Source organism: Filicampus tigris, chromosome 1 (assembly GCF_054856515.1).
Source record: "Filicampus tigris isolate MCC_2025a chromosome 1, RoL_Ftig_1.0, whole genome shotgun sequence".
Classification (NCBI taxonomy): domain Eukaryota; kingdom Metazoa; phylum Chordata; class Actinopteri; order Syngnathiformes; family Syngnathidae; genus Filicampus; species Filicampus tigris.
Window position 1 is genome coordinate 10,596,104 of NC_141217.1, and position 16,280 is coordinate 10,612,383.

General features: G+C 40.7%; 1 protein-coding gene across 2 annotated transcripts in view; it reads left to right on the forward strand.

Annotated features, from left to right (window-relative positions):
- Positions 1-16,280, forward strand: part of LOC147152722 (TOX high mobility group box family member 2-like) — a 109,138-nt gene that overhangs the window by 37,328 nt on the left and 55,530 nt on the right. Inside the window, exon 2 of one of the 2 annotated variants that reach the window (XM_086051803.1) lies at positions 2,061-2,153. The exons of the other annotated variant lie outside the window; for it this stretch is intronic. Within the exon in view, the coding sequence (XP_085907929.1) occupies positions 2,061-2,153 (93 nt within the window). The remainder of the gene's footprint in view (positions 1-2,060; positions 2,154-16,280) is intronic. 2 annotated transcript variants of the gene reach the window in all.

The window sequence follows — 16,280 nt, forward strand, 5'->3', positions numbered from 1 at the left end:
TCATTCGGCAGTAATGATCAGTGTCGTCTTCTTACACTACAAGCTGGAATGGACCCCCCCCCCAAAACAAAAACAAATAAATAAATAAATAAAAAGTCTTGTTGCTTCTTTGAATGAAGCACCAGTGTTGTTGTGCTTGTTTCCTTGAAGTCTCCTGCTTGACTGTGAGCAGATGGTCGTTTGCGGGGGTGCTAGTGGTGGGGAGGGAGAAAGCTTGTACACGCTTGTCTCTTTGGCGTTAGGGACAGTGAGCATAATTGAGTAAATGTATTTAAGTATTTCAGCATGCTGATTCAGCCTCTCTGGGATGGTTGATATTGTACTTAAGATGAATATTGCCCAAGGCTATTCATTAGTGGTAAATAATTGAGAGGCCCGGATAGTGCTAAGGTGAAATGCCTGTTATTATTTCATGTCGATTGTGTTCTTCTGGCTCTTCAGTTTAAGGATATTAAAAATGCACAAGTCTTCCCACAAATGACTCACTCCTAAGACTGTCTCGGTGGGCTCTGATAACTAATACTTCCTCTTTGTGCTTTTCAACCCATTTAGTGACTTCATCAATCCTCTATGTGCTTTTGATAATGCTCTTTTTAACGATGCTATTTTACTTTTGTGCTTTTTCCATTTAGTGTAACTCTAGTTTTGTAGATGGCTGTATCCTTTCTGCACGCTCTTTTGTGTAGGAGTGTAATGCAACTGTTGACCTGGAAAACAACATGAAATTATGGTGATATATGAATAACAAGGCTTTATGTTATTATACTTTACATAGATTTTACACCACTAGTCATTGGATATCTCACTGGCAAACAAATATTATACAGTACATGCTAGCAGTGAGCGCTACCCATTTAAAATGGTCTCCACTTTTCTGGTCATACAGTTTAAATTCCAATGATCAAGGACAGCCACATTTTCGATTGTATTCAGCAGTGGTAATTTTGGTGAGATAAAAGCAAGTCCACACTGAGGCTTGTTTTAGGTTAGTAATGTCTGCTTTCAGGCTGCTTTGAGCTAATTGAAGGCTAGTTTTTGTAAACAATGTTTTCGGGTGCTCAGTTTTAGCAAGTTTGAGACGTGTTTGCGGAATTGGAAACATTTGTCTATCTCGGAGCTATTTCTAGACTACATTTTTTGTGTTCTTGTAATCAACCATTCGGCTAGGTTTTTGCCCCATGGTAGTTATTTTTGGGCTACCTTGTGGCTCATAGGCTACTGGCCATGCAGGGATTTGTCAACAGTGCTATTTACTCCCCAACGATGAAATACGTTCAGATATGATACAGATGTTAATCATGACTTATATTTGTTAAATGGTTTCATTAAACACCATTATGTGTGTTTTACAAAAGGAATGTCCTCGAACCATGTACACAATAGCCCGATTTGACAGTGAAGTTTCGCCATATCCTGTTTAGTTTTTGCGGCCTTACAAAAACGATGGGCTGGTGCACACCTGCTTCCCTGAGAATTGCAGTTAAATCTGATTGCACAAGACAATGACTGCAGTTGCAGTTGTTCAAAAGCAGTCGTTGCTGCGAGCGGCATGCTGAGTTCACTCAAAGCTCCACGATGCACCTTTAGTCTCCACAGTCTTGGCTCAGTGCCGCTGCCTTGTCGGGTTTTGTGTATCTGCTTGTCAGTGTGAGGAGGAGCGCAGGGGAACGGGTGAAGGGTGGTTATGGGGCGGGGGGCGTGTATTTTGGGCGGATGGGATGTCAGCTCATTAACCTCCATTCTCCACCCAGCCCCCAAGGTGGAACCACTGTGTTGTCTCATGCCATTACTCCTCCCTTGCTTGTGTGCGTTGGGCACGAAGGGTGTAAAGGATGTGGAGGATTTAGAAGGTTGGTGTGTGTGGGCGTGTGTGTGTGTGTGTGTGTGTGTGTCGGGGTTGTTTGGCTTGACATGTTCCTTTACTAATGCCCTGCTTGTACCTTGCAAACTAAAGCCCCACCATGTCGTTTCCTTCCCCACTTTTGTCTTCTCTCTCTCCTCTTGTTCCTTTCCCTGCTGTCTCTCTCTGTCTCGCTCCGTCTCTCTTTCTCAAACCACAGGCCCGGTACAGTGTGGGTGATCGAGGGGTCAGGCTCCACTCTGCCCCCCCTCCAGGCATCAGTCCAGCTAGGAAAAGACTACCCACTGCTGTGGTGAGATACATTAGCCAAGCGCCACTCTATGAAAACCTCTCCTGTTTGTGCTGCCCAGTAGTTTGGAGACCTTTGGCCCCGCAGCCCTGACCCTAAAATGATGATGTCAAGTTGTAATGAAGATAGCTGACAAAGACCTTTCTAATACAAACCACACAAACTATTGTGACGCAGACTTGTGGGAACACAATTATTCTACAAAGGAGTATCAGTTTTTTGGTCATCCAAAAATAGCAATCTGTTTTGATTAGATTTTTCTTTCTGACCTTGGTAGCAGTATGCTAATTGTTTTAACAAAGAAAGAATGCCAGATTAATCTTTAAAGTGGAAGTCAACCCAAACATATTTTTATGCAAGAATAGCCATCTCTGGGGGCGGCCTTTTTGTCACTTCTGTCGACTGAAAATGACATCACAACTTCTCAGGGATCAGGTAACAACCAATCACGGCTGATCTGTTTTCTGAAGCTGAGCCGTGATTGGTCGTTGGCCGCCCCCTGAGATGGCTAAAAAGGGGTGGATTGTGCTGCTTAACTCATAACTCACAAACACAATATTAATCAGTAGGGATGCTCCGATCGATCGGGCACAGATCACGATCGGTCGATTTTCGTGAAAAATGACGTGATCTGGATATTCGATCAAAGCCTTTTATTGCCGATCAAAACATCCGATCACCCGCAGCTCATGCTTTGCAGCCTACAGCTGTGTTGCGTCCCTCCCCCTCTGCTCGTTGCGGAGGCGCGGCTGCTACGTTCACAACAACTGCGGTGGGAACCTTTCTGGCGGCGCGTTTCAATTGGAGTCAATGTAGCTCGCGGGGGAAGCACCGAAAATCTGTCCATTCGCCCTATTCGTCGCGTGTAAAACAAGTCAACTTTTTGGCCATTCCGCCTCGCGGCAGCCAATCAGCATCGGGCATACTACGTCGCACAGCCAAACAGAGCCACTGTAAAAACTCTTAAAAAAAATAAAAGTTGATTTGTTTAATAAGCGATGACGTACCATCGATCCAAAAGTATCACTCGCGCCGCCCCGCAACGCAACAGCGCCCGCCCGCGCAAGCTACATTGACTGCGCGCCGCCAGAAATGCTCCCACAGCAGTTGGTGTGAACATAGCATTGTCTGCTGTGTGTGTGGAGTTTGCATCTTGTAATACTGTATATGCCATGAAAAGGTACCACGCGCGGGGGGTGTGGCCAAAAGTTTCAACACAACCAACTTAATCCGACATTTGAAGAGCAAGCAATGGTGAGTTTACGAGGCTCACTGCATTGAATAAAGTCAAGGCGGACACGGCGCAGTATAAGTGGCATTATTGCCACAGGGAGATGCATTGTAGGTCACTTGTGGGCAACAGACCCACTATATCATTTTATAATTCACAAATAGATTAACGGTGACTTTTTTCTTGTTGACAAATGCACAACATAGTTTGTCTATGCACAAGACAATAAAGTTCCTGAGTCGTTTCAATTTAGGAAATCATTGAAGTGAAGCCTGTATGTGACTATTTTTCCTACTTCGATTATATTCTGAACCATGCAATGTTTAGGTGGCATGTTATTTATTTGACTTTTTGCATAATGACGTCTTTTGAGACTGACTATTTTGATCTGTTAAAAACTGTGGTACTAAAAGCTGGTAAATGTAAGTTTTTCACTTATCTTTGTGATTGAGTAATTATTGTATTTTGCCATCAACGGTTTTGTATTTCTTCATGCTTTTGAAAATATTTATAGATTTTTGTCAAAATTACGGCAATGATATGGCTGTTTTTTTTTTCTGATAATATTGCATAATAGCAGTCACCATAAATAAATGGAAAAGTATACAGATATTTCATGTGATCGGAATCGGTATCGGTCGATCTCATTCATGCATGATCGGTATCGGTGTCATAAAACCTGATCGGAACATCCCTATTAATCAGAATGCCGTCTTTCAACTAGTGGGCCTGCATAGAACACATTCTTGACATTAAAAGTTAGGTTGTTTGTGTTGAATTGATTGATTGATAAAGTCTTGCTTTGAAGCAGTTATACCAAAATGAAATGCTTTACCGCCCTGCAACCATCAGAGGTGCTGTTGATTCAGTTCCACTAATTTGCTGTCTGAAGAAGTCAACGTGATTTATGTTTTTGTGATGTCAGCTTCAACTACTTCTCTGCTAATGGCTACCTGTCCAAGTAGCATTATTCTGGCATGGAAAAAGAACACAGATAAAGATTCTCCAATCCCCAAAATTGCATTTATAAAATTAAATGGTTTTTGGTCATTTTTTTCCCCTAGTCAATAAAAAAAATGTAGTTGAATGCCCATCCCTATTAATAGTCTTAAAATCCATCCTTCCATTTACTATTGCACATGTCCTCTTAGGGTCGGGTGAACTGGAGCATATCCCAGCTGACCTGTCAATCAGGGAACTTCCAGGAAACACATCGACAAACAACCATTTACAGTCACAATCACAGCTAAACACAATTTCGAGATGGTCGAAAATCTCTTGAGGGATTAACTCACTGAGAATCTCAATGATCAAGTGTCATGAATCATAGACCCCAAAATGTATTTTACTGTGACATAGACAAATGGGCGTTCATTTGTAAAGCACTTTTCTACCTTAAAGCGATAAACACAGTTTCCTCATTTACCTACTGATGACGCAGCACTAGGAGCAAATGGGGGTTCAGTATCTCGCTCAAAGACACTTTGACATGGTCACATGGTTGAGGATCGAGCCCACCACCTTCAGATTCGGAGACAACCACTCCACCACTGAGCCATGCCGCTCCCATACAGTATGAGGTATTTGGTAAAATTAGGGCTGCAACTAGTGATTATTTGATTAATTTGTCGATTATTTTGCTGATTAATCAATGAACCTGATTTTAAAAACATGTTTTAATTTGCAACTCTTTAATTAAAACATGCCATTATTTCAAATTGACAGTGCAGAAAATGCAAAAAATGCACAAACATACATTGATTATGACTCAGTTACTGGTTTGGTTTGTAACATCCCAAAAATGGGCAAAAAATGTTGATCAATGTTTTACAAAGTAAAAGCAAAATGTTTTATTTTGGGTCAACACAAATATCACTCCAGTTTCATGGAGGAATATGGAAATTGGATAATATTTACTATTAAGGAGCAAACATTTTGAGAATTTTAAATTAAAAAAAGATATCTGAATGATTCATCAATTATAAAAAATATTTATTAACTTGATAATCCATTAGTTGTCAATTCATCGATTAATCGTTGCACCTCTAAATCAAATAAATATCAATCACATACATACAAGCATTTGCTAATGTAAATGTATTCTTATTGTAAACTACATTGTGTTTGAATACCTATAAAAGACAGCCAACACTTCCCAGTCCCGTTTTCAATTACGTGTTTCTCAGTTATCTTCAATGAGTAATTTTAGTTTTATTTTATTGCACTGTGGTTAACTTATCTATAATTTTGAGTGTGTGTGTGTATGTGTGGAAGCAGTTTGAGCCTGGAACAAATGAATATGCCTTCATTAAACGGTACATCTTAAGACATTAAATTTGGCCCAATTTTTTCACGTCGATACGCTAGCTGACTTATGACTGGGCTGTTGTACTCTTTCCGCTGCAAATAGTCCCCACAGTTATATGTTGCTTGTATTGGAAGGAAGGCACACCTACCAGAATTTATATTCAATGTTCTAGTATGTAATTTTAAAAGCACATGCGTGAAAATAAGCACAGACTTTATACCTGTAAAAGATATTTTTTGTAAATGTTTACATTATTATTTAGTTGTTAATTCAAAATGTGGCAAGGAATTGTTGAGCAGAGAACAAACAATATCTCTCGGGCATTCAGTGTGACTTATGAACATATTGCAATATTGTTTCCATTCAAATGCACAAATAGTGTTTGATTCCATCTGTTATTGTTGATGGATAGGGCAAAAGTTCCTCGTTTTGTAAAGTGTCGAACAGACAAGGGAAACACTTATGGAAGTAGATGAGTGTTCCCTGTGCTTGTAATCATTTGTCGTTGTCACTACCACAACTGTCAAACTCTTTTTGCTTCTTTGCTATTCTGCGCAGAGGCAGCGAGCAGTAGATTGCAATGAGATAACCAATTATATGATGGAGGAAACCAGACTTCCCCCCCCCCCTCCTAGCTGCAGTTAGTTATCTGATGCTGCGGTTCACTGAGGCAAAGGGCTTGGGCTAATGTGACATTCACTCTGCCCTTTATCTCCTCCTCATCACTGTTTACCTCATTTAGTGCCTTGTGTGCTGCATCCTCTCCTGAGAAACCTCAACAACATACAGTATTGTATGGGCGCACGTGTACACACTTACCTGCACACACACACACTCTCACCTCAGAATGTGTAACCGCCAGGCAGACTGGTGGAATAACTACTTACTTCCTAGTGGCGCCCATGTCGTTAAATATAGCACTATCCTGCACCTGCTGGGCCCAGCTCGTTGCATGTGATGCTGCTGCGCTTGAAGCTGTTCAGGTGTTTCGGCCGGTTAGCACGCGGTTATCGATTATCCACCGTGGCTGTGGGGATAGCACTTTGAGCAGTCTTGTATTTTTTTGCGTTTTGTTTTTCTTTTATATCTTTGAAGCACACATTATTTCTCATGGTCCGATGGAGAGAGGTAGCATGGTTGCTTTGTGCTTATTGTACATAGAGTTGAACAGACAGTGGGGCATTTGTCCAAAGCATCAATTCACTCTTGAAAGGAATAACAAAAGCCTAAAGCCTAAATTGTTCCAGTCACACATGAAGTAAAAACACAGCTGACAAAGGCGATAAGATAATATCTGATGGGTTTGTGAATGGATAATCTGACTTGACACCAATCCTAAATACAAACATAATGTTTTGAATCCAACGTTTGACTGAATAAATTCATAGAGAGAGGAGTGGCATATCCAGGTTGTGATAAGTCTTTTATCAGCAATACTGTAAAGTGTCTGTGTAGAGTGGCGTTATTGTTTTGCTCAAGTCAGTCAACACTGATTTGGAAACCTGCATTTGGTTGGGTGCCATTGCATCTCCAACTTGGAGTTGGGAAATGTAAAACTTCTCGAGTCTCTGGAATATAGAAAAAGTACTGTATACTACAACTTGAAAATGCACCCATTAAACGCCATATTTGGATACATATTTAAAGAGGAAGTCAACCCAAATATTTTCTTGACAATAATATGTTTTATGCAGGCCCACTAGTCTAAACATGACATTCTGATTAATATTGTGTTTGTGGACTATGAGTTAAGCAGCAAAATCCAGACGTTTTTAGCCATCTCAGGGGGTGGTCGTTTTGCCACTGAAAATGACATCACAGTTGCTCAGGGCTTAGATAACGACCAATCATGTCTCAGCTTCAGAAAACAGGTGAGCCGTGATTGGTCGTTACCTGAGCCCGGTGCAACTGTGAAGTCATTTTCAGTCAACAGAAGTGACAAAATGGCTGCACACTGAGATGGCTAAAAACGGGTGCATTTTGCTGCTTAACTCACAGTCCACAAAGAAAATATTATTCAGAATGCCATGTTTAGCCTAGTGACGGCTCATAGAACATATTATTGCAAATAACTTGGGTGGGGGGGTTGACTTCCCCTTTCAACTTGGGTCTGTGTCAAAATGAAACGTAAATGTCAAATGAAAGCATTTTGAGTGTGACTCTCTTGGGGGGGACTAACATTAAAGCGTAATGACTTCATTTCATTTTTGGCCCAAGTTGAGATGTCAGGTGCTGTTAAAAACACTACATTTGTCTTCCAGCCAATGAAGGAATGTACAAAATGCTAACAGAAGACGAAGCAACTGGAGGTAAAACATGTCTGATCTGTTATTGGGTGACTAAGTTTGTACAAGGACTGCACGCGACTCTCCTATCACAGCATGAGATGTGTTGGTTGCTATGACAACCATAGGTATGCTATTTTATACTAGCCAGTGCACCATGCATTGATTTGAAAACAAGGGTGAAATAAATGTTGTTGCCTCCTTTTCAGCTGGTACTTTGCTAAGCAATCAAAGTCTCATTGGGTCGCAAAACGTGAATAATTGTCGGAATTATGCATGTTGTGCAGTAATGACTCAATTCTTTGGTTTTGCATTTCAAATACAAGTTATGTATTACATGTTTTGTTTTGTGGTGGTGGGGGGAGGGAGGGGGGACAACCTCGAAGCTTTGAATTGCACTAAAATAGTTTGAGGTCCTATCGGTTCTGATGAGAGCTCATTAGCTCACTGAACACGAGTTCAGAGTGGAAACAGAAGCGTTCTCCTCAGTCTTGCTTTACTTCTGTCACTAGCGCTGCAGTTGAAAGTTGGATGCGTTTGTGGCTGCTCCCCTGTAACAGAAAGCGGATGAATGAGAGCTGCAACCATCTTTATTTTTAAATCGGTGGTGTCGGAAGTGGTTGAAACCTGTATTTTGTTTTTTGTGGGTGTTAAATGTTTTTCCCCAGCTTCTGATAGGGGATGTGCTGTTTTTGTGAGTGACATGTCACTTGAGGGTGCTTTTGGAACAGTTCAAAATTTAGAATAAGTATGTCTTTTTTAGGGGGGGGGGTTCTAGCTTTTACACTGAACAACAGACCCTTGACCTGCTCACTTAATAGTTTCCAAGATGACACAAAGTCGGTAAATCATCTTTATCTTGTCCCATATCTGATCAAGTTAGGAATGCTGTCGATTAACCAATTTGCCTCCATAAACATATTGTGACTTTTTGCATATGAATACAAAGCCGGTAAAAATGAGTCAATTTACAAGACGTAGGACTTTTGTTGTGTGGCAGTCAGGTCCAGCTGTATTCGGAGTGTGGGTGTGTTTTAGGTGCGTGTGGCGTGATGTCAAACCAGGAAGAGGCCCTGTTTCACTTATCTAACTACAGCAACAACAGCATGTGACGCCATGGCCACAAGCTGTAGAGCACAGTTGTCAGACTTATGTCCTGGGTGCCCGATCCGGCCCGCCACAGTCCGTTATGTAGCCCCCAAAAGTAAATCACGCGTGTCGACTGATCCTTGCGAAAGTCTTTCCAAAAAAATTCAAATTGTCATGTATAATAAATAATAATGTTGATATTTTGCAATATTTCTTTTATTGTGCTATTTACAGTCACTTGAGCAATAGTTGAACAAACTATTATCCTATTTGATTTCAATGCTAGTAATCCATCAATTTGTTGTGTATATGTAATAATAAGATGAGATGGTTAAACATTTATTTGGTTGCACAATCATAAAGACCCGTAGAGGGAAGCCGTAATTGCAGTGTGGCCCACCACAAATATGAGTTTAACACCCCTGCCAGGCTTTGTGTGTGTGTGTGCACTCTTGTATATAAAACTTGAAAGCGATACTTGCAGGGCGACAAGGGCCCTATACGTAGGGGAACATTTTGATATCTGTGATTTTTCCACCTTTTTCACACGGCTGCAGTATTTTTGGAGTATTTTTTTTTTTTAATATTAACTACATATTTAAAGAATGAATCTACAATTAATCTGAATGCAAACTTTAAAGTCGTCTGTTTTAAGTAAAGTACATTCCACTCTTATAGTCGCCATCAATCAAAATCGTTCGTTCTGCACCATAGCAATCAATTAACATGGCAGGCAAGTAATTGTTTATCATACAATTCACAGTCATGGTTTCATAAAGTAAAATGCACACATATTCCAATCTTGCACACACACTCATAATACAAGCAAGAATAAACAAAGTAAAAAGCAACATTTAGAATTGTGAAGCATGACGAGACTTTAGTGCCGTTGTGCTTATCGACATGATTTGAATGAATGAGCCATTGCTCATAGTATGCCAAATGGCGCCGGCTGTCAATTGATCACTCTGATTGGCGGTTAGCTAGCGAATCCGTGCATGAGATTGAAGAAGATTATGAGATGCACAAAAGCAAAGCCACTGCAAAGCAAATGGAAATTATCGAGTTCATGAAGATCAGCAAAATGTTGCTTTTTACTTACATTTGTTCCTTCTTGATTATGAGTGTGTTGTGTATTGTTCTGGATTTGTGTGAATTGTATTTCCTGACTGTGGCTGGTATGTTAAAGATTGACGGATGCATGCGCAGCCACCCCAGGGCACCCCGCTGAAAAGTTTCTGGCTATGCCGCTGGATACATACGTAAAAGTATAAGTATCTTAACAGAACACAACTTTCGGAGAAGTCGAAGTCATCTTGTTGACTATTACTTGAGCAAAAGTAGAAAAAAAACCCTTTTTCTGATATTAAATGTAGTTAGGTATTCATACATTTAAATTTTATTTTAATTTTAGCCTTTATAGTTAGCCTGGAAATCACGTAACACTGCGGTCTACTGTTCTCAAGTCAAAAGGAGTGACAGAGAGAGAGAGAGACAGAAAGAGACACGCACAAAGTACGCCCAAATAAGGACTTCCTGATTACCTGTGTCTCATTTCATTACCGTCTCCTAGCATTGACTATGTTTACATGCAGTGACTAAACTTGTTAAAACACACATATTGTCAGTATTCTGGTGAGTAAAACCTCTGGATTACTAACCCAAATATTTTGTCATGAAAACGGAATGGGATTACCTCCTTCGAACGTGGCATTGGTTCCAGTTCTGTGCATGCTCTTGCACAATCCGCAAGGAATTTTGGTCTTTGTAGTACAGGTCAGGAAATGCTTGCATGCGCAGCAGCCTCGCCGTGGCGAGCCTAACTTGAATGGATTGATTTCTTTGTGGCGTTTTCATGTTATCTTCTGTCCGCACGGCGAAAATGACAGTATGTCATTACGTCTGTTTATTTTACTCATTTGCTAGCTTGTGCATTTAATATTAGCGATACGCGAGGGAGACAACTTGACATGCGAAAAGAGTTAGTCATAGATGGAAGTAACGGAGATCCCCTTTTTTCTTTTTCTTTCATCTGTGCGGCCCGCTCCAAAGTGGCCTGCGGCCCGGTAGTTGGGGACCCGTAGGGTAGAGGAGTAAAAGTGAAAAGTTGACAGAAATGTAAATAATGAAGTAATAAATACAGGTACACTGTTACATTACTTTACAATTTTGTGTCCATGTGTGTGTTTTTACGTGTGTGCGTGTGCGCATTTGCATGCATTTTCCATCTTCTTTGTTTGCTAGTGGTGTGGTGGCAGGATTGTTACTGTAGTCTTTCTAGTCTTGCAACTTGCTGTCTTTTTTTTTTTTGCATTCTCCCCTCTTATATTTTGAGTGTGTGTGTGCGTGTGTGTGTTGGGAAACATCAAAATTCAGGGGCACATTGTCTCACATTGAGGTTTGTTCGGTCTCTCCTGCAGCTTAATTGAACACAGAAAGAGGGAGCGAGTGAGAGATGTAGAAAGAGAAATCAAGAGAAGAGGGTGAAGATGAGGAAGGAGGGTGCTCAAACAGGCATGCATATTGCATGAGGACCCTCCCCCCCGCCCCCCTTCATCCCCACCCCTTCTACCACACCACAGCACCAGCAGCAGCACCACCACACCCCTTTCTTCACAGAATGGCTATGTACTGTTCTGTTCTGGGTTTATTAATTCCGCTCGGTGAGAGAATTATTTTTAGAGACTTGGTGTGCTGGAAAAGGCTTTTAAAGTCACAAGTATTACCCATTCTGCTTGAGATTCTCTTATATACATTGAAAAGTTCTAAAAGTTTGTTGAATGTTAAGAAACTGTACTTTTTCTCCACCTTTATTGCCATAGCCATGATCCACTTTGATGTAGAATGAGTTTAAAGTACAACTGTACCAGTAATAGACCCTGCTTTTATGTGCCTTTTATACATATGTCATATACAGCAGTATATGACATATGTATAAAATGTTAGCTTGAATGTTGATGGACGTGTAGTTCACAGATCGAATTCAATCCGACTTCTGAGATATAGCCGGTCACATTAAATACGATACCTAATATATAAGTGGTGTCGGAAATGTAAACCAATTCAAAACGATGACATTAGTTGTGTGTTTGTTGTGCTTCTGTTCCCTCAGATGCACAACAGTAATTATAACGACACTACCATGGCATGGAAGTATGCACTATTCATGATAACTTTGTCTCAGTTTAGTTGTTGCTGGAAATTAAAATTTCTCACATAGCAACACTTGTACTATTCATAGATAATATGAATAAAAGATATGATTTCCATGAAAGCACGTATTGCATTGTAATTAATGTAATGCTATATTACAGGCTGATTGTTAATGTGATTTTTAAAAAAAAAAAATGCAGCAAAACTATAATGTGGCAGCTGCTGTGTGCATTTTAGACTACTTTGTTGAATAATTTAATCCGGGGCATACGTAACAGTCTTTGTACCGTGCACATGGCGATAAAAGTTTAATTAGTTTGAAAAATAATAATATTCATCTGACAGTGGGACTTCACTGGAAAGAGACATAAAAAACAGATGCATCACACACATACACATACACACACACACACTCTCTCTTTCTCTCTCTCTCTCTCTCTCTCTCTCTCTCTCTCTCTCTCTCTCGCTCTGTACCCAACCCCATCACAAACAGATGTTGCCTCCAAGGTTTTCTGTGGAGCTTATGTATTGTCCATCAATCAAACCCGAGCTTGTATGCATGTCCGTCACTCGGCCGCCCTCCGTCTCACCTGTGACTGGATGAAATGCTCCGAGCAGTGTGTCGCGCTATTAGCGCGGTGTGCATATTCCACGTTTTCCTTGGATATCCTAGTTAGCATTACTTCCACCTTGCGGCCTCATTAGCTTTGAGACACTGAGCTTTGTCGATGATTGCGAGGCATGACCTAGTTGTGGGCCTCGCTATCTGCGCTACTTTCTTCCCCATCTACTTCCTCACTCTCCACCACCTTTCCTCTCACACAAATCCCTATTATTTATCGTCTCTCTCAATTTAGGGTCTCACCTTCATCCTTTTTGGCCGTCTACCTTAGTCTTCCCTATTATCCTTTTATGTATGCATTCTTCCCAAGTTCCCAATTTATCTCTCTTCCACATCCTATTATTACTCTCTCAAATCCTTTTTTATTCCTCTCTCGCTGCACACCACGTGTCATGCAGGGAAACATCGCAAGCAGTGGTCCCCGCTGAACAATTACTATGCAAAGCAATCCAAATAGAGATGTTTGCCGAAAACAACATGTGTGTAATTACTGCTTAATGAGGCCCTTGTCTCAGGCAGAATGCCCAATTAGACTGCCGGGGCGCGAGCGATGCCAAGGCCCTCTGAAGAAAGAGAGGGGAGAGAAGTAGAGGCAGGCTGCAACTGCAAGGAGAGGTTGGAGACGATGAGAACATGAGAGGAAGAAAAGGAGGGGGGTGGAGAGAAATGGAAGAGCAGTGAATGAGAAGATGATTTCTGCTGTAAATGTGGAGTAATGGCAGAGCTGATAGCATTGAGTCCAGGACAAATTGGCATTTTAAGTGTGAGAGTGAGGCAGTGCATAGTAGAGCTGAAAATGGGGGTGGGGGGTGCTTTACATTGCAATATATGAGCAGCCATGTTGAAGCACAAAATGGCTGACCTTTCTAGGTTGCATTTCATCTTTTTGATGGGTACTTTTTCTCCCCATGTTTGATGCCATTTATTCTTATTTGTGGCAGGTCACTGATGGTACAGTGGTACATTTGCATGATTTGGGTGTGTTCAGTTCCCACTCAGTGATGATGTGAATGTTGAAAGTGAATGGTTGTTTGTCTCATGTAGACTGCGACAGACTGGCGACCAGTCGAGGGTGTAGACCGCCTTTCGCCCCAAAGTCAGCTGTTACTGGTTCTGGCCTCCCGTCACCCTGACCAGAATAATGGGTATTGAAAATGGATGGATGGATAGATTACTCGCGGCATTGTCGAGTTGAATGTGTTTGGAACTTAGAGGGCTCTGCTTTCACAGAGTAATGCTGCGGCGTTACGGTGGATGGAGGGCATTTTTTACTACACGCCCCCACATGATAATTTAGTGACAGAAAGTAGACTACACTTTAGACCAGATGAAACCAGGTCTAAGGTTTGGCGCGGGTGCTGTAATGAGATTTAGGTGGATGTGATCCAGACGCAGGCAGACAGCTTCTGTACACGATCTCCTGCACGGACTCCAGCGAGTCCGTTATGCTTATGCCATGTAGTGCGCGCACCCCTTCTCCGCTGAATTTAAAGGGAATGAGGGGAGACGCTTTGATTGGCTGTGAATCAAGTCGGCTGTGTTCACTCCCACAACAGCGCAAACAACCATTTCTATCTGCACCTGTCGACGAAAATACCAAAAGAAAGAAAACTCCCCCCATGCGCATCTGCACTTTGCGTTAGACTTGATTTGGGCACAAAAACAGGGCCCAAAGTTTCACGGGTGCCTTTACACTCGAATTCCGTTTTCAAGAGGACACTGAACGAACCTGCTACTGGTACTGTATATTCAATATTATGACACACTTTGACAAGATGGACATAAACCTCCCTTGGGTCCATCTGACTCGCGAGGTTAATATGAAAGTGGTTTTCAAATTAAACTGCCCTCCCCAACTCCACACGCCGTGCTTCATTAAGCAAATTTGCTCTTTCGCCAAAGCATCAAGTAAATTAGTCAGCATCTCATTTGGAGTAAGTGTGTAGCATTCACTGCTCACAGTTTTATCTTTCCCCGTGAGTATAATTGAATGCTTTTTCTCAAATAAAATAAAATACAACATGAGAGAAGCAATGATTTGAGCTATATTTCTTTAAAAAGTAATATTGGCAAGGTGTACATTTATTGAGGCATTGAGGTTCTGTGATGCATGATCTTGATTCGCAAAATGTTGATCTTTTTTCCAGTTACCAGTTGGTAAGTGATGAGTTGAATATGACCCATTCATTTGCTGAAAGTCATTCAAATAATACAACAGCATGACCAGCCATCTCTCGACCAATTTTTTTACTTTGATACACAAGCAAAAATGTTAATAGCTCACATTTTTGTGCTGGATGGTGGCAGCAAACTTTCAAAACAGATGCGAAAAGCTTGCTTCAAGCTGTTTATTATCACTCGCAGTTGAATTTTTCTGTCAAACTAAGCCCAAATAATGACAGTTATATGTTGTGTATGTAAAACAACCACAGAGCTTTGCTTTAGAAAAGTCTACTAACGTAATGCTAACACGCAATTAAATAAAATGTCATAGATGGGCTACAAATAGCGTCGATATTGCGGTGTTGTAACCTTTTATGCATCGCATATTTGATCACAAACAGTGCAGCAACACATGTAACCAAACAATATAACAATACTCACTAGAATTTTTTTGCAAAAAAACGACTAATCTTACCGACGTTTACGTGGTCAGTTAATTTTGAATTTTGTGTATCATGTACTGTATGTCTATATTATACTGACCCCAGGTGGCCAAGGCTCACACAGTAGAAGGACCTGCTCAATTAATTAATAATGATAAGTAAAGCATTTGGTTTCACATTCTGCTTAATTATGTTATTATTTTATGTTTTGATTATATATAATATTTTAGAGTGCTTTTTTTCTTATCTAAAACACATTACAAAAGTTTTGTTGAACAGATTAATGGAATTTCTATTCAAGACAATGGGAAAAGGTAGGAAAAGGAGATATGAGTGTTTGGAATTCAAGATTGGTCATGGAACTACTTAAACTAGTTAAATCAAGGCACCACTGTATAATGTCTCTTACAGCCTTATAAAATCTCCATAGGGCTGCTACGCTGTGCATCGTTAACCAGGAAATGTCCAATAACGACATTTTTATTTTTCGCGTCTCACTTGCTCATTTAGCTACCTTTCTCATATCAACAAGATGATTCGATATAATATGGTCTATTAGTCAAGTTAACGTGTTGAGGGTTGAAATTATGTTGCGTGTGTATGCAACTTCCTGTTTACACCTCATCGACCTGGAGGTTTATTGGTAATTTTATAAGAATGTTCCTATTGATTTTTGGTTCCAACTCCAATTATGCATTTAACATTTGAGTTGTTTCAACAAAGATCTGATCCAGATTGCGCATTTGCCACATAATTGTACACGACTCAGATTAAGATTAGGTTGCAACAATATACATTACGTTGTGATATGTAGGGTCATTTTATTTTGGATTCGG